General features: G+C 37.2%; 1 protein-coding gene across 2 annotated transcripts; it reads right to left on the reverse strand.

The window, feature by feature from the left end:
• Positions 1 to 3,380: 3,380 nt before the first annotated feature.
• Positions 3,381 to 7,148, reverse strand: LOC148036718 (caffeoylshikimate esterase-like). Of its 2 annotated transcripts, none has more exons than XM_087675593.1 (8): positions 6,860 to 7,148; positions 6,366 to 6,459; positions 6,154 to 6,186; positions 5,703 to 5,849; positions 4,880 to 5,010; positions 4,617 to 4,754; positions 4,337 to 4,435; positions 3,381 to 4,019 (listed from the first exon to the last, which is right to left on the reverse strand). In XM_087675593.1, exons 1-8 carry the CDS (start codon positions 6,887 to 6,889, stop codon positions 3,669 to 3,671), a joined length of 1,023 nt encoding a protein of 340 aa, XP_087531719.1. In that variant the 5' UTR covers positions 6,890 to 7,148; the 3' UTR covers positions 3,381 to 3,668. The 2 variants fall into 2 exon arrangements, with proteins under 2 accessions (XP_087531719.1, XP_087531720.1); XM_087675594.1 differs by lacking the exon at positions 6,860 to 7,148 and adding an exon at positions 6,753 to 6,851.
• Between the last annotated feature and the right edge of the window lie 16,858 nt (positions 7,149 to 24,006).

Genomic DNA, 24,006 nt, shown 5'->3' on the forward strand with positions numbered 1-24,006 from the left:
GTAGTATTGAAAAGATGAAACTGAGCTACCTTGTGCTTCTAGTCCTTTAAATATTCTATAAAATCTTAAATGCCTTACTACGATGCACAACCATTTGATTTTTCATTAAAAAGATGTAAAATTTCAACATTCAATTCATATCTATGCCTTGTATATATTGATTTTTATATTTTATGTGCTATTTTATATAGAAGCTACCCTTACCCATCCAGTTTAACACAAAAGCGAGTGTAGGTTGAGGGTAAATTCCATATCCTATTGCTTGCTATGCAGATGTCAATGTTTTCTTAAATTTATTTTATTTTTTAGCTCAAAAATCCATTTTTAATTATTTTAAAATTTTATTATTTTTCTCTATGTGCACCATTACTTTCATCAATTTTATTGATTATTATCATTTTTATTAAATTTACCAATTTTATGTGACTTAAATAATTAATTTCTACGTCATAATAACTAAAAATTATAAAATTCTAGAATTGTAGCACTTGAGCATATCACAATTACTTCCATATCAAATTTGAACCCATATGCAACAAAATTCCATGTGATGAAAATAGAAATAGAATCAATTTTCCTTTGAAATCGAGACTTATAGTGAAATATTCTATAAAATAGGGTTGCTTAGGCAGCTTGTTGATGCTCCAGATAGTTGCTAACATCCAATTTCATGTTCATTCGCTCCATCGCTTGCATCATATCATGTTCCAGCACTTGTTTTCCCTCCCCCTCTCAGTCCATATGAACAATGATTATGGCGAGACAGAAAGAGGAGAGAGAGACTACATCATTCTCAACAACTTTTGTGGGGGTTTGAAGCAAAAAAAGTAAGAAATCCATGGCCAAGGTTGGTCCTTTTTATTTGGATAGTTGCAAAATGCCATTTTTTTGGGAAATTTGAGGGGGTGTGCCAGAAAAATACGTCCTTGCCCCCTCCCATCCCAATTGTGAGAAAGCTCCTTTTAAGCTTCTTATTAGCAAATAACTATCTCCTTTGCATTTGCACTTCCCACAAGTAGTTCGGCTAAAATTAGAGGCCGAAATGAACCCGAATTCTAGATGTGAAAGCACAGTCATGTTCATGGCATTGTTCTCCTACTGGCATAGCCTCTTGGTGGACACCATTTCTAGCTTTTGGATTAGGTAGCTGCTTTGTAATACAAAAGTTGTGCGTCTTTAAATGGAAAGCAACACTTGCAATACGTTTTGAGCTACCCACTTTTGTTTAAAAACTCCAGTGCCTCTTTTTTTTGATCGTGCAAATGCTTCATTTTTCACTTCACTTTCGATGCATAGGTGCACCTCTCATGTGGTATCTAGATAAGATAAAATAGATAGGCTTAAGAAAATCTCCTTACCTTAGACATAGAAGAGCATGTCTTATCCATCCTATCAATTGCATCCACTTTTGTTGGTAATGTTTTTCTAACATATGGTCCGTTTTTCGATTTAAAAAACTTTCGATTGAAATATTTTGAATTGAAAAAACCTTTTGATTGAAAGGATTTCAAGTGAAAAATTTTCATTATATACTCGTCAAACCTCTTCATTCTTTTGAGCACTTGTATTCGAGCCTTTGGTTTGAATAGGGAAGAAGCTTGCAAATAAGAAAATTAAACTTGGATTATTAATTAAACAATAACTTTTTAAATTAAATTTAGGTATTTAAATATATGGAATAGTTAGATTTGCTAAATAATTGGATTAAATATATAGTTAAACTAGTCAAATAATTAGAAATATTAGTTAAATAATTTGATAATTTAAAAATAATAAGTTAAATAATTTATCTAACTAAAGTAAAATTTTAGATAATTCAAATTATTACTTGAAAGTACTTAAATAAAATAAGTAAATAAGTGAATTATATATAATAAATTAAATTATTAAATATAATTAATTAATAATTTAATTAGTTAAATAGTTAAAAAACTTAAGTTGATCATTCTATTACATTAAAGAAATTCTCACACTTTAGAACGATCATAATAGTTGTAAGTTTATTTTCTTATGTTACAAATTTTCTCACACTTTACAATAAGAGAGAGTAAAGAGAGAAAAGAGAGGGTAGCTAAAGTAGGGAATAGAGAGAAACTAGGGAAAAAACAAAGAGATGAAGGAGATGAGAGTACACAGTGACAAAGAGAGAAGACGGGATATATATATATACACACACCCTAAGCCCTATGCTTTTAAACATTCTTGTGTATGGCCAAAACTAGTTCTCCTCTTCTTCTTCTTTCTTGTGCTTGTGCTTGAGAGATCAGGGACTGTGTGAGGGTGAGGGACCATGGTGGAGAAGCTCTCCATCTTCTCCTCTCTTCTTCTTCTCTTCTTTTGTCCCACTCACAAAAATTGAGCTTGGAGCTTGGAGCTTGGAGCTTGAGGATCGATCTTGCTTGAGCTTGCACCTTGGATCATTGAGTTATTGAAGAGCTCGTGGGAGGAGGCAACTCGATCGGGCATGAAGATAAGCTTACTACACTTGTAGGTGGGAGAGTGCGCATGACTATATATGTGAGAGGCAGCCATTGCACTTGGCTTGAAATGCTTGAAACAATTTTTGATTTGAAATATCTTTCAATTGAAATCCTTTTGATTGAAAAAAATTCTATTTACCAATTTAGCCACTATTTAGGAATATACCAAACAATGGGGTAAGGTACATACAAGAACCATTATTCACACCAAATATTGCTGCCTAGCATATGATAAGTACAATGTTATATGTATACAATAGAATAGATATTGAAGTTGTAGTAAGACTCACGTAGTGGCCTTCTAGTTAGTCTACATAGTTTTCCACCCCTTTTTTCACCCCAATGGTGCTAGTTACTTTGCTAGACAAGCCTCTTGGTGTGCACAGTCTATCCATCACTCATTCATACAAAACATATATTGCCCATCGTAGCTACTCTAGTAATCCGACATCTCACAACCTCTTTATAAGTCTAGAAGAGTGTCAAAGGCTCTAGAAAAGTCCACAAAATAGCAATTTATTCTCTTCTTATACACTTGTTCCTCATCTTTAAGAGAACTAACTATAAGTACATGGCCAGAAGTATTGTATTTCTTTTGAAATCCACATTGTCCTAAAGTTATTTGTTTGATGTTTCTTTACCCAATGAATTAGCTCATTCTCAATAACGAAACCATATATATTGGCCAAATAATGGTCGACCATGAGAGTACTTCAGTAGTTATTAGGGAACATGGGATCCCCACTCTTAAACTTGTGTGTGGGTTCATGTTGGGGTGTGTGTGCATTTCAAGGAGAGAAGGCTTGAGCAAAGGTTTTGTTGCATGCTTAGACACAAGTAGAAATAGAAAAAATATCTTATAGAAGATATGTGACATTCTTTCACAAAGGATGACACAAATTTTATAATTTGTAAGAAATAACATTATTCAATGTCTATTGGTACATTGAAAGGAGTGTACAATGTTAATATCAACTTGTTACAGTCTTCCAAATGTATTGGTACTAACATTTTAGATGTGCAAGTGTATACTTTTCTACTGTACATGCGTTGAAGTTTTCTCATGAGCTTTATGAAGGTTAGGGGACTTGATTTGTTTCAACCTATATAACTTCATAGATACACTATAAAGTTGTTTCTACTTGATTATTGACTTGAATCTCTTGGAATAAATGGCATTTGAACTATTTAGGCATGCACACCAAGTGGAGGTGGCAAGTGGGTTGTTTTTGAAAGTAGACTTGTAGGGTTGCCTTCATGTTCAAGGATGTTAAAGAGGTCTCCTTGTTTTAGTATAGCCAAACTACTTGTTGGACCATTTTGATTAATTGAGCTTCTATCATGGAGCCATGATATTATATCATTAAATACAAGTTCTGCATTTTTTGGAGGTTCACCAAATGTAAGACCATGCCACATGCTTGGATAAAGCTTAAAAGTTTTGTCCACACTTCTCGAGATCTCATACAACTGCTTACTAATTTCAGGATCTGTTACAATATCATCTTCCCCATGAAGTAATAAAAAGGGCATTGTCACCTGTAAAATAATCACAAGCTTAACCTTATGCGATACAGAGTTTTTAAAATCCACCTCAAATCTCTATCATTAGACATACCCTCATGACTCAAAATTTTCACTAGGGTGGTGTGAATACCTTTTATTTTATAAGACATGCTTGTGCATTCACATGAAAAGAAAATGTCTAAGGACAATGTGTGTCATGTCAAGTTACTTTTTGTGACCTAGATGACTATATTGCTTCAACATCCCAAAGGGATTAATCTCCAATAAGAGAACTTGTGTATATTCTAGCTTAATCAAAATAAATCTTAAATTTTATTAGATCCATGTACCTCATCCAACCTTCTCTCCATGTCTAGACTTGCATTAAGTAGCTCTAGTGCTGTCTTCAAACGAGGCTTGCCTTGGTATATAAGGGGGTTGGATCGAATCTTGAATTTCAAAAAAAGATAGAGAAGTAGAAAATGATAATCAAAAGTGCATATAAAATTGTCAAGTTATATAGAATTTCAACCATAGAACTTATAAAGATAGCAATGGTATACTACTCAAGTTGCACTATTATTTGTCATGGAGATGCAATAAAAGAAGAGATATTGAATGGGTTATTACCTTTTCCCTTTTTTGAGGATCTTTGAAGCTAATATCAATGATATCTTTTGTCGGTACTATCCTCCAAGTTGGAATGACATGTGCTAACCTTGAGAGAATAGATGTCACTAGTTGTGGTGGCTTCAATTTGTCTGAAATCTAAGCATGGTTATGAGTTATGAGATATCATATTACATGGGGTTCAACTATAGGAAATCCCCTTTTTTACAATTTTGAAAAGGCTAGTTTATATTTATGTAATACTAGAATAGGAATATATTTACTTTGCACATTGGAGCCACTAACATTGCCCCTTGCCAATATTGGGGCTCCTTTCTATGGATGAGAAGAGCAACTGCACCACCCATTGACTCGCCATAAAGAAATCTAGGCTTGCTTCTATAATCCTTTTGCTCTGCTTATGGCATAGATGAACAAACATGAAAGTTTTCAAGGGAAATTTGTGATCAACTACCACATACACAAGTTCATTTTTTATCATATCTATAGCTCATGCCACATTTTATGATTTCTATAAAAGAAGAACACCGATTAATAGGAAAATGACAAAAAATATAGAAGGTTGGATATCATGATGACATGTATAAAATATAAAGACTTGAAAGGAAGAAGTTGAGTATGTGGAACATTGGAGACCAATAACATAAATTCTATGAACCCCCCGCCCCCCCCAAAAAAAAAAAGTAAGGGAGCTTTCATGACAAAAATATGCATGTGTGGGTTTGTGCTGGGATATGTGTGCATGCGTGCACACACACTCCCTCTCTCTCTCTCTCTCTCTCTCTCTCTCTCTCTCTCTCTCTCTCTACACATACATAGATGTCTTTGTACATATGTATGTATGTATGTATGTACGTACGCCTTTTAAGTGTCTAGAATGGTTAATGAAGTCCTAGCATACTTCAAAGTTTGATTCGATTCTGCAAAGGTTCAATACCTGAAATGCGGGACATGCATTCATAAGAAATCCTCTCTCTCTCCATGTGGTACAAATGGAAGCAGTGCAGAGTGCGCGTATGCATGCACACTATATGTTGCATATCACAAAAGCAGGAAAGGACTAGCGGATTGACGGCCTGCTGCTACCTGTTATACAATTGGAGTAGGCAATATAGTCATCTATGACGAGGCTAAAGTTTTTGATGTAGCAGCGCAATCCCTCTGATTTGCCATGACCCTCGATGTCAATTCCAAATACCCCATAGCCTGCCTCGCTCAGTCTTACGCCCACATCTGCAATGCCATATATATCTAAATTAAGGTCGGTACGTGACACTGATGCAGCTGCAGAATATGATCATGATCATGATTATTATAGGTCGACCCAGATCACGACTATTAATCAGACAAGCGCAGAAGCAATTCTTAGAAGATCATGATAAACATACTAATCGTTGCTTCGTTGAACACCGTCATTAATGGCAGTAATAGCTCAACAATAATGAATGTAAGTGAACCAGCTTATAATAGGCTCGTAAGGAGCAATACTTATAGCTGTAGCAACAATCATGTATAGGATTAATGTGAAGAACCTGACCTTTCATGTACTCGCTGCATTCCATGCCGTATCCTGTGTTTAATCATGAGATGAGTATTATGCCACGGCCTCAATATAAGATCAACACAAGGCTTGTCATCCTAGCTAATCATCATCGAGGTTACGTGGATGCATCTAAGGATCATTGTGAAAATGAAGTTTAAATTTCCAAGGTTGTGATCCATTGAAAGGAAGGTTACAAAGCATTATACCATGGCAAAGGAATATCAAAGCTCTGACATCTTCCCCTCGAGGCAACCATCTACATGTGAACAACTTCATCCCTCGCGAATTGAGGAAGAATTCCTGCATCAAACATATTGTTTCACAAAATCATTCATTAAATTCCTGATTAGCACACGAATAACAACATGATTAACCAATACGGCCAAGGTCCACTTAAGGCCAAATCCTGAGTGATTTGATCAACCCGACATGATTAACCAATACTGAGACTTGATTTGATCAACCCGAACAACCTATCCCATCACGCACTATTGGAACGATTGGTTAACTATCCCGTTAATTTATGTAATAATTCTAAGCCATCACACGTTAATTGAACGATATTTGGTAAACTCTGGTTTAATTAAGAATACTGCTGATGTGCGGCCGAGCGGAGTATATTGAATGTTGATCAGAGAACTGCTTAAGCGTAGTCAGCCATGAGACGTAACTAAGGCTAATTTTGGTTTGATGGCCTAACCTCTTCGTATCGAACGCTTTCGTCGGCCATTTCAATCACCTGCACCACTTTTAATCTCACGAATTCTCTCTCACACAGTACTGGGTCATCAACAACCTTTATAAGCACGTGGAGCTATATTATAACCGAGGGCGCCCCCATGGCCGATCGAGAGAGAGAGAGAGAGAGAGAGAGAGAGAGAGAGAGAGAGAGAGAGAGAACAGGCCAAGAAGCCAATAGTACGAGTATCAAAAAAGTCCTGAGAGATCAAGAGGATTAGACCATCTCCAATCAACTCAAGCGCAAAGACTCGTGGTCATAATAAGAAATCGTTTGCATTAAGCAGAAGAAGAGAGAGAGAGAGAGAGAGAGAGAGAGAGAGAGAGAGAGAGAGAGAGTGTGTGTGTGTGTACTGTGTGTTGTGTATTATTTGACCTTCCCACGTACTACACGCCTCGATGATGGGATTCCACCCCTCCCCCACTGAGATTAGATCTGAGAGAGAGAGAGCTCTTTCCTGTACGAGGTTAAACAAATACTATTCTCCAATGGGCCCCCTCCCCTTAAGAGAACCTTCCCTTCCCTACCTTAAAGCTCATAACAAATTTAGAGATTCCATGACAAGAAGGCCTTAGTACAAAGCTCTAATCAAATTTAGAGATTCCATTACAACCTTTTATGGCCACACTCTATAACATCTTGCCAATGAACCGTAGCCCAACAGGTAGAGGTGGGTGTGTGAGTTTCTACAGATCGTAAGGTTGAATCCTCCAATTGCTATGTGACGACTCGGCACCCAAAACATTGGTGAAATTTTGGCAAAATAAAAATAGCCATTAGGCATATATTTAAAAAAATAGGGATTCCATTACAACCTTTTATGGCTACATTCTATAACATCTTGCCTAAAAGGCCTAGATAAAAAAATCCACAAAAAATTGCAATTGCCCCTTCACAATCACATCACATGATCCATCTCACACAAAAGTTGAGAGGAGAAAAAAAAACTGTAAATGTGATCCATTGTGAATATCTAGTGACATGGGTTTCCCACTTGTGATACCTATCAATATTGTGATTTGCTAACTATTGGTCAAACATCGCATAGCATTTTAAGTGTGGAAATTTGATAATGTATGGATATCAAGGATTAACTAATAGTTCATCTAGGACCTTCTACGACAAGAAGTTTATCAATCCACATTTTAGTTAACAATATGAACATCAACCATACTTCCTCATACTTCTAGTATGCATTATCAACTCTAGTAGTTTTCGGTCAAGCATCAATCATACTAGCATTCCAACTATGTGCAATTCCACAATTCAAACAAAAAGGAGAGAGTTCACTAATGATTCAACTTGAGCATTTTATAAATCCATATCATAGTAATTTTGATCACTGGCCATTGCACAAAATGGTACTAAATTCAAACCACATTTTCCACTCATTATTTGGTATCATGGAAAGAACACTAGGTAACCACCACTAAGTAAACCACACAATGATCCCCTAAAAGCACCAAATACACCTCCCCATTTCTCCCTTTTGTTTATTACAACTCCTTTATTGTGACTTCTATGCATGTGTTTCAAAGTCATGATGAAAGGGGCACAATTCCTCAAAAGTATAAGCTAACAACCATTATGTAAACAATTCCATCATCGACTCAAAGGCACCAAACACACCTCTCCATTTCTCCTATATGCTCAATGGAACCCATTTAGCTATTCATGGAAGTTGACAATCATGATAAAGTTCTTGCTTGTTAGAAGATTTCAATCCAAAGATGGCTTCCTTTCAACCTTTGTTGACATCCAAACTCCAGAATCATCCTCTCACTCTTTGTCATCCATAAAAGTCTTTGATCAATTTTTTCTTTTTTTCTACCAAAGTGATAAAGAGCAATGTCCTTTCACCTTTTGTCATTCACTAATGCCATTCTCACATTGAAGCCTCCAAGTTCCTTTTGTATTTTTTAAGATACAAAAAACTTATGAAACTTGACTTTGATCTTTCTTTTTCAAGCACATGGCTTAACTCCATGGTATTTTCCCAAACTTACTTTCCATATTGGTTAGACCACTACAATAATGAGATGCTAGCATCACGAATCCTATAATGAGTTACAATGAATGGATATAAAAAATATACCACTAAAGAATGATTTTTCTCCCTCAAATTTGCCAAATGATTGATTCTTAATAACTCACTTCAAGGGTTCAAAAGGAATAATTATCTTTTTTTGAAAGAAAATCGCATTTGATAAATTCTACAAAACGTTACATAAAATTGCTAATAAGGATTGTAACAATATTTCACACTATGTTATTGTTGTCAATATTGTTGTCAATATCCCTAATTATATAATTAAGAACACTTTGTCCATGTCAAAGTAAATTAATTCAAGAGTTTAAACCATGCATGCCAAGATTTGAAATTCATCCTTCATGTTGATCAAGTTAGCAATCTATATGCTATCACGTGTATGTTGAAAGTCTTTTTGGGTTGGTGCTTAGAAGGTACAATGGTAAAACGACAAAAAATGTGCTCATTACATGTTGAGAAGTTTCCTATGAGCTATGTGTGGTTGGGAAAATTGAACATAATTCAAAGTTGTTTTGTTGAAAGTTGATCTTATGTAAGAAGAAAATCATCAATCCAAGGTACAATTTAAGACCTTGATCATCCACCTTTGAAAGACAACCAAGAATGAAATTATAAACTCTTGCTCTTCTACTATATATGCATATGATTTAAAAGAATATCTTCAACAACACATATATTTCATATCCTAGATATCATTAAAGTAGACATGTATCTCAACAAAATCTATGCACAAAATGTAAATTCCAAGTGTCAAAAATCTATTTTGAATAATAGTTTGTAGATTACTTGAAGCTGACTGATGCTTTGGAACCCTAAAATATGAATACAAAGTAAAACTTTCACGTCAATAAATAACCTTACTAGTAGTTATTTATGGGATTTTTTGCAACATATTATCTAATTACTAAACACATTAGAATCTAAGGGTACACATTGGTTCTCAACAAGGTCATATGTATAGCTTATTGTCTCCGGCCTTTGTTGGATTATACTTTACTAGATGAATCTCTACATTAAGAGGCTGCTCAAGATGATTGATAATACCTCTTCTCTCTTCCATAGCAAACCATAGCTTCCTTTTCATACTCATTATCATTCCTGAACACCATGTGCATATACTAGCTATACTTCCTCACTAGCTATATTGTTAATTTTCATTTTCTTCGTATCTTGAATTCTCTTTGAAAGAATAACTCTCAAGTAGAACAACACAATCTAAACCAAATTGCAAAACATGTACTAATTTTGAAATCACAATATCATTTTTATCCCATTAAAATTGAACTTCACTTTCTAGCCTTGTTGGACTATCTTTAATCAAAGCGGGGCTTCCATTTGAATGTCTAACTTTGAAATTACGCCTATCATTTTTATCCCATTAAAATTAAACTTCACTTTCTAGCCTTGTTGGTCCATCTTTAATCAAAGTGGGGCTTCCATTCAATGAGAGTGCTTTGGAATGTGTCTCCCCATTAGCTTTTGTGACATGAAGCAATATTTTTTCTCTTCATCACAAAAGTTACTATAATATAACATAAATCACATTCTTTGAAAACAACACTAACCTCCTACATGGAAGCATCCATTCTAAGAGTTTCTTCATAGTGACTATAAATAATGTTATAGGTATACTCTTCTTTTTCAATAACATCAAGTACATTTTTGTTAAAAGGATAAAACAAGGATCAAAAAGGTCATTCTCCTCCCATGCACATGCATGGCTCCAATATTTTGTCATACATAATATATCAAAAATGGCCTATGCTACTAATAAAACTTGACATTTCAAAGTGAATATTATGAGCTCTTTAAAAAACATGATGGCACAATCTCTTCTCTTTTCTTTGATATTCTGTAATGTGCTTATTTCATACCATCAATGTTGTGTTATCTAGGTCACAATATAGGTGGACACTTTGCTTGGGTTTTTACATTACTAGGAACTACTCTTGCACTAGCCAATGCGGCACACTAATTTTAGCATGTATGCTTTATAACCATGCTAGCAACATTTCTAAACAAGCTTCCACAAAACTAGACCTTGATAGATGAAAGTAAAACATGTGATGATAATTCTCTTGGACTGCTTTTATTGAGAGAAGTACAAAGTGGCGCAAGAGTTGAATGTCTACAGATAATTGTAATGAGTTCATTTATTTAAAGTTCATCTCAAGGCACGTTATTGTGCATAATAAAATTAATGCATTGAGTAAATTAGAAAAAAGTGTCTAAAATAGGACACCTTACTATCAACTTTCACTTTCTCAACTAACATGAGAGCTAGAGTTAAAACCATATCTCTTTATGTTAACAAAAATTTACCATCCACATCATGGATTTTAGAAAAAATTTCACTTTCCTTCTTGATCTTTATGCTAACCTCCAATTTCTACTATCCTTCTCTCAATACCTCCTTCTTGCAAACCATGCCCATCAACCTCAATACTTTGATATGAATAAGAAACATTGTTAAGTATTATGATCTTTACCAAGAATGAGATGCTTAGAAGAGTTATCTAAAAGGGTAATCGTTTTCTTTCAATTGTGGATAAATAGAGATTACATAGTCCTAAAATGCTATTGTCACACTCCATATAAGTTGTTATTTGCCAACCCTTACAAAGAACTAGATAAGACCTTAAATCCAAAAGAGAGGTGTAGTCTTTGAAAATGATATTTTCTTTATCAAGTATCATGATTAGAAGTATGACCAATGAAGGACCAATCAAAGGGATGACAAAGACTTTGTATAAACTACTGCGAAGCAGAACATGTGGCAAATCTAACAAATCAAATCTCAATCATAAACAAAGAATTTAGTGGAAAAATCTAATAAATCAAACATCTCAACTATTAAATACAAGCAACATTATAATACATAAGAGAATTTGAATAACTCAATAGATTGAGAAAGACAAGAGAAAAACGCATGATTGGGCCCAACCTCCCCCATAATAAAAACCATGGTTTGCCATCCTTAATTATATATTATAGTTTTACATGGATATTTACATACATATCTTACATATAACTACAAAGAAAGTACAAATATCAATTGAAATACAGAGTTTTAAGAGTCAAGATGTATCCTGTAACATGCTGCAGTTGCTGCAGAAAATTTTGTGCTCTGAATCTTGACGTTTTGACATCACCATCGTATCCAGAGCATGTCAAAATCCCTAAAATGACTCTTGAAGCTCTGAATTTCGATTCTAGATGAGCGAGAAACGAAAAAACCAAGTTTTCATCATGTTCTCCTGTTTTGCACGCAATCCTGTTGCTTTTATAAAGAAAACTAGAAAAGCCTTCTAAACTTAACCATATTAAAAAAATAACAAATATTCCATAAATAAATTTTATTTTAATAAAATCATATATTAAATTTTATATTTTAAAATAATCTATATTAAAAAATAAATAAATTAATAGTATTAAGGACAATGATCTAATTATTACTTATGAAGTTGAACTTATAACTTACAAATAGAGTAATAATTATAATAATGAAATTTATGCTTGGACTTACGCTAACGCCCAGTGCTACCCAAAGCCACTGCTGCCTGCTCTACACATCAACTAAAGCATTCACAATGGTTTATAAATAAAATAAACAAACAATAGTGAATACCTAGCAGTCTTCAGCTACAAAATAAATAAATAGGTTGGAACTCTGTCCTAACTTTAATTTAATACGAGTGCACTCTAAGCTCATAAATATCCATTTATTTAAATATGTATTTTACAGAATCACCCGTTGTGGAGTCACTCACGTGCACATTAAATTAACATGACGCCCAAAAAGGACAGTCATCCCCGTCAACTTCTTGCACAAGGAATTCACCTTGTGAACGAGCCCCGACAAATAAATATAGTTTTACAAAATCCACAGTAAAACCTTACGGAATCCACCACGGACTCACGGAATCCACCGTGGAATATGCCTCCTGGCATCATACCCCCGGGGTGAGATAGCAATTGTCCTCAATTGCTATTTGCTCCTTAATGTGGAGCTAGCAGTGTAGGGTAAGCACTAAGGGCGCGGACGGTTATCCGTTGCATGTCTTCAACTGAACCAAGTATCTACTAGTATAGAACAATGAATCAATCGGAGTCTAATTATTAACAGAAATTCGATTCTAATAAGATTAAAAACTAGTGTTAGTGCTATAGATATCTTTCATGGGAGTAAGAGAGTCAAAAAATAAGACATAAATATTATGAATGCTAGGTCTTCTACTCAAAGCATGGACAATAACAAATAAAATTATTATTCTAGTTTAGTAGTAAGTAAAAATTTAACTAAGAATTTTAGAAAAAAAATAAAAGACTTACATATCTTACCTTGATTGGATATCTCTATATTTATTAGAAAGCGTGAATTTGTTAACATAATTAGGAATTTGAAGAATTTTCCAAAGTACTTTTAAGAAAAATTTGTTAGTCTCAATGTCTATCGAATCAAAAGATAACAACATTAAAGGCATACTATGATTGTCAAAAATTAGAGTGAGAATCATATTGAATGCCTACTTTGAATAAAAAACAACTTATATCTTCTTGTGAATCAAGTTAATCTATAACTAGAGAGTTGGAGCTTATAAGGAATTTTACAAAATATTTACTTATGACTAAGACTAAAATTAAAAAAGAATCATATTAAAGATAAGGCTAAAGTTGGATAAAATACTAGTCTCTTGGTAAAAAATAGTAATATTCAAGTTCTATGGCATATTTAGATATGATTATCTTTTAATATATGCATATTTAGACAAAACCATGTCTAATATAAGTTTTAGATCTTTATATAAGCTAAACTTTTTCTTTTGGGAGTATACTCAAATTCCAAATGGATTAAAAGCTATCCTACTAGGAAATTAGATGTTTCTATAGGTTAAAATTTACAAAATTTTACAGTCTAGGTTAACTGTAAGACCTACTTTCAAGATAAATAACTTTCTTTGTAGATAGAATTAGGTCATAATGATAACTAGAGAGTTGTAGAAAACAAAAAGTTCTACAATTCATGTCCCTGTGATGGATCACTAAATCTGAAGGTAAGGTCATAAAAAATAGGGCTCAAAGTTGACTGCTACACAGTTTTCTACATACTGCTGTGAAATTTAAATTCATGGTCACTTTAGGACTCAAATAACTCGTTAAATATTCAGAATTTGTAAAATATGTGTCTAATAACAATTGTAGATCTTTCTGAGGAATAAAAATTTTGTTTTTACACCATCCTCAAAATATGAACCAGCAAAAAGTTAAATTATCTGAAAAATAGTTATTCGATAGGATTTTTATGGTAAAGCATATGCAATAGCTAGATTACTTTCAAGTGCCTCTTCTGTTGGGGGTAAAGGCGCCTCCGCCTAGCCGCCCATGTATTACTACACTAACAATACTTGCCACTGCACACTACAGGTGGCGGGCACCCATCACAGTCACTTATTATTTATTCTTTTAGTGACCGTTTGAATAAAGGAAGGCCCAGCCACACATTGTGGTTGTCAGAGTTCCCATTTATTGTCTCTCTCTTTCTTGCTCTTGCTCCACGTCATAGCTCTCACGTGCAAGCTTCGATCCTTCTCACCTTTCAACTAGTATCAGAGCAGGTCCTTCGCGAGCGCTTCCCGACCTTTCCCGGCATCTACACGAGGTATGAGAGCTTGCTTCTCACTCAGTTCCCAACCATCCTTTGACATGAACAACAAGATTTCATGAAGAGGCAGCCATAACTTTCATCATTGAAGCTTGTTCTCTTCACCTCTTGCTTGGACTTGTCCTAGACTTGTGTAGGCCTATTATAGGCCTTCATTGGGCTCTTGCTTATCCCCTACCCACCCTGATTTGGCCACTAAAGTATAGCAGCATGCTTACGTTTTATTTGCGCATGTTTGCAAAAATGGCTCAAAAATCACTCTTTTTGTCATATCTCGGCCATTCGAAACCCAATTCAGGCAAGCTAAGAGTCTAACTTGGGGTCTTGGCATGCTCAGACATGATGGTAAAGTCGGATTTGCCAAATTCTGATGACAAAATATTCTGCAATAGATTTTAGGTCTGAGACAGCATGTATTTGTATGCCTATGGCTTATGTGATGCTTCTACTGATGTCTATTGATACCAGATCACTTGTGGATGTTATGCCTCTTATGTGAGATGCATTTGAAGCTGATTTAGCTCAGACATTGACTATTTTAAATAGTCCCATATTTGACCAAAACATGGCAGCACTTATATCTTCAAGTCTATGCTTACCGGGATTGATCACTTAATGCATATTGATGCCCGGATGATGTCTACATGTATGGAGATGCTATGTTAATGGATTGCCATCATTTTGGTACTAATTTGAGACCTGAAATACTCACTCTGGAGCAGTGAGTGTCTGCTGTAAACAGTTGGGCTGAAGCTATCCTACTCATGTATGCTTATGCCTATGCTATTCGGGTCATGTCTTGGAGATGTACATTGATGTATTGACTCTCGGGGATTGGAAAAGAGTTCGACATTGCTTCTTAATCATTGGTTGAGTTTGAGTTCCACTTTCCATAACATTTGGATATTTTTCTTGGATGTATCTTGGCACTTGTTGGTCTATGCTTGACTGATTTGGACATGCACTTATGCTCATGTCATCTACCTATGTCAGTTACATTGCTTGAGCTTGGATGCTACTAGAGCTTTACTTGGGCTTGACATTCGATTTTTTGGAGCATATTTTGGAGATTTATTGGCTTGCCACAGTTTATTTTGGGATATACTTGATGTCTATGAATGCTACATATAGATGTCACACTGCCTCCATGTCCGGATGTCTCATTGATGCTTGATCTTGGGCACTTGTCACTGGTGCTTGTACATGATTTGCTCGAGCTTTGTTGCTTGATATTTACGGCCTTTGTGCCAGTGGAAGCATCTTTGGATGCTTGACAGACATTAAATAGGCAGTCTATGCTATTTGAGCTTTTGAGACTATTTGGGATTTCTTACCCTTTGGGATGATGCATGGTTCATATGTCTTGGTTCCTTCTGATGCTTATGAGCTAACTCTTTGACTTGGGTCCCTTTTCTTGTGAGCTGACACCTATTTGTGTCAAGTCTTGGTAGTGGCAGTCGCACTTTGCTCTGTTGACTGGGGGTGTGCCTACTCACTGGCAGATATTTCATGACATGTTTGGGTATTGAATTCATGCTTATCGATTGTCATATGCCTATGTTATGCCCGCATGATGTTGGTTATGGTCTTGGCAGTATATGATTGACTTGGGATCCGCTTCTGGCACAGTTAGCTCTCATTTATTGAAATCTTTCATTTATTATAGCAAGCTCAAATATGCAGATTTTGAGTACTTCTCTGAGGGTAATGCTTACTATTTGATATTATCTTGGTCATATTTGGTGGACATGTGCTTCTCTTGGTAAAATCCACTCTTTTAGCCAGTTTTAGCAATGGTTTTAGTGCATTTTCTGCTAATTACAGCAACCTGTAATTTTGCCTTTTTGCATTGATTTGGGACAATATGGCTAGTCATCTGAAAGACACAGCTTTCTTTAACATTGCCAAGTTGGATGGTACCAACTATGGGTATTGGAAGTCCCAAATATGGCAGATTTTGGTGCAAAAATTACATATTAAACCCTTGCATTTCAAAGGTGTCAAACCTGAGGATATGGATGATGATGTTTGGATGGAAGTTGATGAGCTATGCAAGTGTACCATTATTTTGTCACTTTCATAAGAGGTCCATCATAATGTTGTTGAAGATGAGAATTAGAGTGCATGGGATTTATGGGAGAAAATTCAGGAGCTTTATGCGCAGAAGAGTCCTATATCACAGATATATTGGCTGAAGCAGTTAATAGACATTTGCATGAAGGAGGGGTCATTCCTATCATCTCATTTCAGTCAGTTTTATGCTATCATGAAGAATCTGTTGTTACAGGGTATTGAGTTCAACGATAACTTGCACCCGTTATTTCTACTTGGCACCCTTCCTGAATCACCCTTCCTGAATCATGGGGTGTATTCCGTACTACCATATGCATGAACAAGCTTGATGGGTTGAAAATCAAAGATATTGAGAGTGCTTTATTGACTGAGGATAAGCGCAAGGAAAAGGGAAAAGAAAAAGTGCATGAAAAGTCTTCTAAGCATAGTATTGTACCTACAAAGTCCAGTGTGAAGATAGAAGAGGTTAACGCCATGCAGGCCACTCATTCAGATGATGATTACATACTTGCAGCTTCTACATGTGATGCCTTACAGACTTCAAAGATACATTCCATGCATGCACAGTGTTGGTTCTTGGATTCGGGTGTGTCCTTTTATGTGACACCCTGTAGAGATTGATTTCATACCTATCATACCATGTCCGGTTTTGTGCGTCTTAGTGATGACAGGTCTCTTGACATTGTGGGCATTGGAGATGTTATGTTGTTGTTTCCTTCTGGCAGCTCTTTTTTTTTACATGACGTACGCCATGCACCTGCGTTGACACACAGACTTATGTCAGCTGGACAACTTGATGATGCATGGTATTTTGTGTCTTTTGGAGGCTCTGCATGGAAGATTACTCGTGGCAGGCTTGTACTTGCAAGAGGTGCCAAGTCTGGCAACCTCTATCCCTTACTTGTGTTAGAGGCTACATTGGATCATGTTTTGTTTGTGGGTTCTATTTCCCACATATCCCTTTGGCATGCTCGTTTGGGACATATGTCTCTTAAAGGAATGAAAATGCTCCGTGCTTTGTAGTATCTTCCACCTTTTGACTCTTCGCATTTTGATTCTTGTGATCATTGTTTGTATGGCAGGCAAACTAGAAATACACATAAAAATTCTAGTAAGAAATGCATGGGTGAGCCCTTGGCTCTTTTGCACTCATATGTATGTGGACCCATGCCCTGTCAGTCACTTGGTGGGGCAAAGTACTTTGTTACTTTCATAGATGATTACTCATATAAGGTTTGGGCTTATCCCATAAAGAGAAAATTCGATGTCTTGGACACATTTTAGTGTTGGCTTGCATTGGTAAAAAACTAGTCTAGGAAAAGGCTAAAATGCCTAAGATCAGATAATGGGGGTGAGTATGTATCACGTGCTTTTGAGCAGTTTTGTGATAAGTGGGGTATTAAGCGTCACTGCCCCTTACACCCCACCCCAAAATGGTATGGCTGAACGCATGAATGTGACCATTCAGGAAAGGGTCCGTAGCATGCTTAGCCAAGCTGGCTTACCGCAGCACTTTCGGGCTAAGGTAGTTACTACTGCAGTGCATCTCATTAACAAGTCGCCTAGCAGTGGCATTGACTTTCAGGTTACAAAGGAGATGTGGGCAGGCAAGCCCCCCTCTTATGATCATTTGCGTATCTTTGGCTATGAGGTATTCTGCCATTTGCCCAAGGACAAATGCAATAAGCTGAATCCTAAGAGTGTCAAATGCATTTTCATTGGCTATGGAGATGCAGGAGAGATGGGTTACTGTCTATGGGATCTGCAAACGCGAAAAGTAATCCGCAGCCATGATGTCATCTTTCATAGGACAAAATGCATATGCAGCCTAGAAAAGTGGTTGAGGTACGTAGAGTTATCTTTCAAGAGGATCCCCCTACTCCCATTTAGCCCCCACGACCAACTAGACAGCATGCAGCATCACCTGATGCTCATGGCCTAGATGTTAGACATGCTAATATTAGAAATGATATCGGTTAGGCAGCAGAGCCTAGTTTGAGGCGTTCTACTAGAGATAGACGACCTCCTGACCATTTTGCACCTTCTATGAATTATGTACTGGTTGCAGATGCAGGAGAGCCTCTTACTTATGATGAGGCTATGTGCAGGGGTGATTGTCACTCTTGGAAGAGGGCTATGCAGTCTAAGCTTGACTCATTGCATAAGAATAAGACTTGGGATTTGGTTTCCTTGCCTTAGGGTAAGAAGGCTTTGCCATGCAAGTGGATGTACAAGGTAAAAAGTACCCCTGGACACCCCAAGCCAGCATACAAGGCTCAATTGCTAAGGGCTTTAAGTAGGAGCATGGTGTTGACTTTGATGAAGTCTTTTCTCTTGTGTTCAAGATGGCCACCCTAGGCATAGTCTTGGCCTTGGTTGCACAGCTTGACCTGGACTTGTACCAAATGGATGTCAATACGACTTTTCTACATGGGGACTTGCATGATGAGATTTACATGGAGCAGCCTATGGACTTTGTAGACCCTGGCAGGGAACACCTAGTGTGCAAGCTAAAGAAGAGTCTATATGGCTTAAAGCAGGCACCTAGGGAATGGTACCATAAGTTTGATGCATTCATGCAGTCACAGGGCTACAGCTGCAGTGCTATGGGTCCGTGCTTCTACTCGAAGAAAGCCCGTGACGGTTCTTTACTGATTTTGATACTCTATGTGGATAACATGCTTTTAGCAAGGACATCTCATGAGAAGCTCGATGCTCTTAAGGCTTAGCTCAAGAAGAGCTTTGAGATGAAAGATCTGGGACAAGCCTCTCATATACTTAGTATACACATCACGCGCGATAGATCTTAGGGACTCCTCTATCTATCACAGAGGGAGTACCTACATAAAGTCCTTGAGCGCTTCCACATGCAAGATGCTAAGCCTATTGGCTGTCCATTACCTTCTCATGTGAAGGTTTCACAGGTCAATTTTCCACAGACAGATGAGTAGAGGGCCAAGATGGCCAAGATTCCCTATGCATCAGCCGTGGGCAGTCTTATGTATGCCATGATAGCCACCCGTCCAGATATTGCTTTTGCAGTTGGGGTTATGGCACGTTATATGGCTACACCTGGCAAGAAACATTGGGATGCTGTGAAGGGTATCATGAGGTACCTGAAAGGCGCAGTAGATATGTGTCTTTGTTTATGGCAGCTAGGATATAGGAGTCGTGGGGTACACTGACTCTGATTATGCAGGACATGCAGATAGTAGGAAGTCCACTTATGGCTATGTGTTCAGTTATGTTGGAGGGGCTATCTCTTGGATGTCCAGGGCACAGAAGTGTATGGCCCTTTCTACTAGAGAGGCTGAGTATATTGCAACCACAGAGGCTTGCAAAGAGGCTATCCGGTTAGGCTATTTGATTGCAGACCTTGGTATGACAGATGTTATGCCTACACTGCATTCGGATTCTATGAGTGCCATTTAGCTGGCCAAGAATCCGGTCTTCCATGCGAAGATAAAACATATTGAGGTGAGGTATTACTTCATTCGTGAGGTCATTGAGAACAAGTCTGTTGACCTTGTCAAGATTCTGACTAAGTAGAATCCTGTAGACTTGCTCATGAAAAGCCTCACTACCGAGCGCTTTGCCTTCCTCAGGAGATTGATGGGCATTGGATGAGATGACGTCTTTTTCCTCATCCTACTGTACATGTGTACATGTTGTATTGTCTTTTCTTTTTTCTCTCTCTCACTAGTGAGTGTACAATCTCTAAATTTATTAGAGGAAGCATATTTAGAGCACAATGTCAAGGGTTTTTCAATTATGTGGTACATGAGGGGGTTTTGAAAAGCTTTATAGGACTTACATTGCCCCTTAATTCCTCCCTTTAAATGAACCTTGAAAAATGGAATGTTAGAGAAGTTGGATACAAGTACCTACCCCCAAGGAGTTTCTTGACAAGTAAAAGCTTATGGGGATATGAGATTACAAACCCTAAAAGTTTAGGATGAGGAGTTTCTTGACATGTAAAAGCTTGTGGAGATGGGAAAGAGCCTTTGCAAATCTATATTCTAGAATGATTAGAACACATACATGACCTAACTATTACAAAGTAAGTATGGGACACATTAGAGTAGTACAATATTAATACAAAGGTGTAGAAGATCAATAATGACTTGAATAACATAAATAAAAATAAGCTATTAGCAAACAACTATGTACTGAAAATTAAGGAGATTATAGACACATTGGACTCTATTAGTGCATTTTTTAAACATGATAATTTTGTTTCTACGGTGTTGAATGGAATGAATGATGAGAATTGAGTTTTACCACTTCTATATATGTACGAGAACCATTTCTAGATTTTGAAGATCTAATCTCCCTCATGATTGTGAGAAATGCGGGATCTAGAGCATGGCAAAACCGGAAGCTATGGAGGATGGAAGGAGAAGTGTGGACTCATGATGGAAAAGACACTGTTTGTTACACAAGTGAATTAGGTTCCAAGATTGAGACTTGGACTCATAAACACAATCTTGTGTATGTGGACAATGACATTGACACTTCACTGAAAAGAAAAGAGTACTATCATTGCATTAAGAAAAGGAAGCAAGTACAATGCTTTATAGGAAAGTAGGAAACTGCAGTAGGCACCATTGTGCATATGGGATAAGTTAGCATGCATGTCCTTGGCCCTGAAGCTCCATACAAAGAGGCTGTTTAGTGAGTGTGATTGCTGATTCTCAACACCCCTCCTCAATCACAACTAGAAAGGCACAAAGTGTGTAGAGGCTGTAATGAGAACCACCTGCAAAGTGTGGGCATACCACAAACATGGCAAAACACCAGAGGCTGTCGCAGAAAAGGCTAAGTGTGGGTACCATAAACATGGTGGACATCCAGAGGCTGTAACAGGGGCCTCACAAAGTGTACAGGGACTGTAATGCCAAGTTACATAAGGAGTTTACAAAGCTTATGGCAGGAAGCATTAGGGCAAGGAAGTACAAGGCTTTTTAAAACAGTCTATCAGAATTATGAGAGTACAAGGACTGATGAGTCTTGTCCTTCCGATCCTAGTGGTCTTCATCTTCATCTTCTTCTTCCTTTGCTCCATTTTCTTCTTCTTCTTTGACTGCGACTAGATAGGCCTTTTGGGATCTCTTTCTTGCGTGGCAAAACTTCTCGGTGTGTCCGGTCCTTTTGCAAAAGTCACAGAAGAGCTAATCCTTCTTGCCTTTGTACCTGTTGCCAACATATAATGCATGCTCATCTCTAGAGGTACTTGGTTCTTCCTTAGTTTTTAGCTTCTTTTCCTCTTCTAACAGTGATGCCTGGATATCAACAAGTTCAGGATTTGGCATGTTGATTAAAGTTGTTGATACATTATTATATTCAGGAGGCAAACTCTTAAGTAGAACACCGATGCAAGCATCTTCATCCATTTTAATGTTGATTCCTGCAAGTTGGGTTAGGAGTCCTTCCATGTAATTGAAATGTGTGGCAAGTGATGTGCTGGACTTCATTTCAAGCCTGAAGAACTCAATCAGGAGACCATACTTTGATGATTTAGATTGTGCACCGAACAGGGTGTCCAGTCTTTTCCATGTATCCTGTGAGGTCTCACAGTTATCCATATGATGGATATAACTGTCGTCTAGCTCCAGTTTGATAATGGCCTGGGCTCTGTCATCATTCTTTTGCCAAGTAGTTGCAAGGTCCGCGTCCCGAGGTTTCTTCTCTTTGCCATTTGTGATGGCCTAGAGACCCTTTTTCATTAGGATGAGCTTGATGCGGGTTTGCCAGGTGTGGAACCCGACTCCTTTGAATCGAGCATTTGGAGAGTCTTTGCCCATGTTTAGACTTACAGGAACAATAGCAAATCAACTTCAGATTTATTAGATTTGAGCAACAGAAGAATTGGTTGAGAGATACAAGTGCTAAAAAGCACTAACTGAGTGTCAATGAACACCAAATCTGCAAAGTCCTTTACTCTTTTTAAATCCAAGTCTAATCTTCCCCTTCTTGATTTGATGCTGATACCTTCAAATCTGAGTGACAGTACTTTAATGAACTTCAGAGAGTATTGCTCAGTGATTAAAATCACTATTGATAACTTCAGTGAGAGAAAACAGTGAAAAATTCAGAATTTTGAAGCTTTGGCTATGGTGGAATTAGGGTTTCTGAGACAGGGGCCTGGTTTTTCTCAGATTGCAGGAGCTACACTTGATCATTTTCAAAAAATTTTACATGCCTAGGAAGCTGACTTCATGGGCTATCAAAGCCCTATTACAATCGTCAAGATCGTGGCCTGTATGAAGCACGCAGACAGCTCGACTGAATTCGGCGCAGTTCAGGACAGATTTTTGCGATTTCCGCAATGCTGGGGTTAGGGCGCAGTAATGTCATCGATTCTTGTGCTAGGATGAAGCGCCTTGAGTAGAGGAACAACTCCCTAGAAGAAATCAAGAGCTGAAATGGCCTGATTGAGGAGTTATTGAAGCTCCAAGTAAGGTAGGTCATGTCTGGCTATGGCATACATAGAGCAGAGATTGAGGATTTTCACAATGCTGAGCTCCAGATGGTCAAATGTCCTGGATTGATGTGATACAGGGAAGCTTTGTGAGTTGGGAAATACTTTTCCAGAAGGAAGCTCCAAGAGATTTGACCTGTGGAGTGAAATATAAGCAACTCAATCTGACAGGGTGCTGCTGGCTATGGCTGCCATGGAAGCTTCAGTGAGAGTAGAGTTGGGAGATGAAGTCATGAGCTGACATTGAGCTAGACTGAGGTTGAGAGGAATCAAGAGAGGCTAGAGAAGCAATGCCATGCCCAACTGGGCTCTGATACCATGTGAGAAATGCGGGATCTAGAGCATGGCAAAACCGGAAGCTATGGAGGATGGAAGGAGAAGTGTGGACTCATGATGGAAAAGACACTGTTTGTTACACAAGTGAATTAGGTTCCAAGATTGAGACTTGGACTCATAAACACAATCTTGTGTATGTGGACAATGACATTGACACTTCACTGAAAAGAAAAGAGTACTATCATTGCATTAAGAAAAGGAAGCAAGTACAATGCTTTATAGGAAAGTAGGAAACTGCAGTAGGCACCATTGTGCATATGGGATAAGTTAGCATGCATGTCCTTGGCCCTGAAGCTCCATACAAAGAGGCTGTTTAGTGAGTGTGATTGCTGATTCTCAACAATGATTACTTAAGAGATGATAATACAAGGAAATTATGGAGAAAAGAAAGATGTGTAGGAGAACAAATGCAAGGTTTCCACTTATATTCAAGCAGAGGTGAGGGAAGAGCTCAAAGAGGAAATGGTATAGGAACAGGAGGTGGTTATGAATCATATAATAAGAAG

Source organism: Lygodium microphyllum, chromosome 4 (assembly GCF_053477565.2).
Source record: "Lygodium microphyllum isolate KBCC chromosome 4, Lygodium_microphyllum_v1.1.10, whole genome shotgun sequence".
NCBI lineage: Eukaryota > Viridiplantae > Streptophyta > Polypodiopsida > Schizaeales > Lygodiaceae > Lygodium > Lygodium microphyllum.

Excerpts from the sequence above, each read along its gene's own strand:
- LOC148036718 (XM_087675593.1), bottom strand. The coding sequence starts at position 6,889 with ATGGCCGACGAAAGCGTTCGATACGAAGAG. Across the intron at positions 6,460-6,859 it reads AAAGCGTTCGATACGAAGAG|GAATTCTTCCTCAATTCGCG; the intron begins GTTAGGCCATCA and ends TGTTTGATGCAG. Across the intron at positions 4,436-4,616 it reads ATCCTCAAAAAAGGGAAAAG|ATTCGATCCAACCCCCTTAT; the intron begins GTAATAACCCAT and ends TTGAAATTCAAG.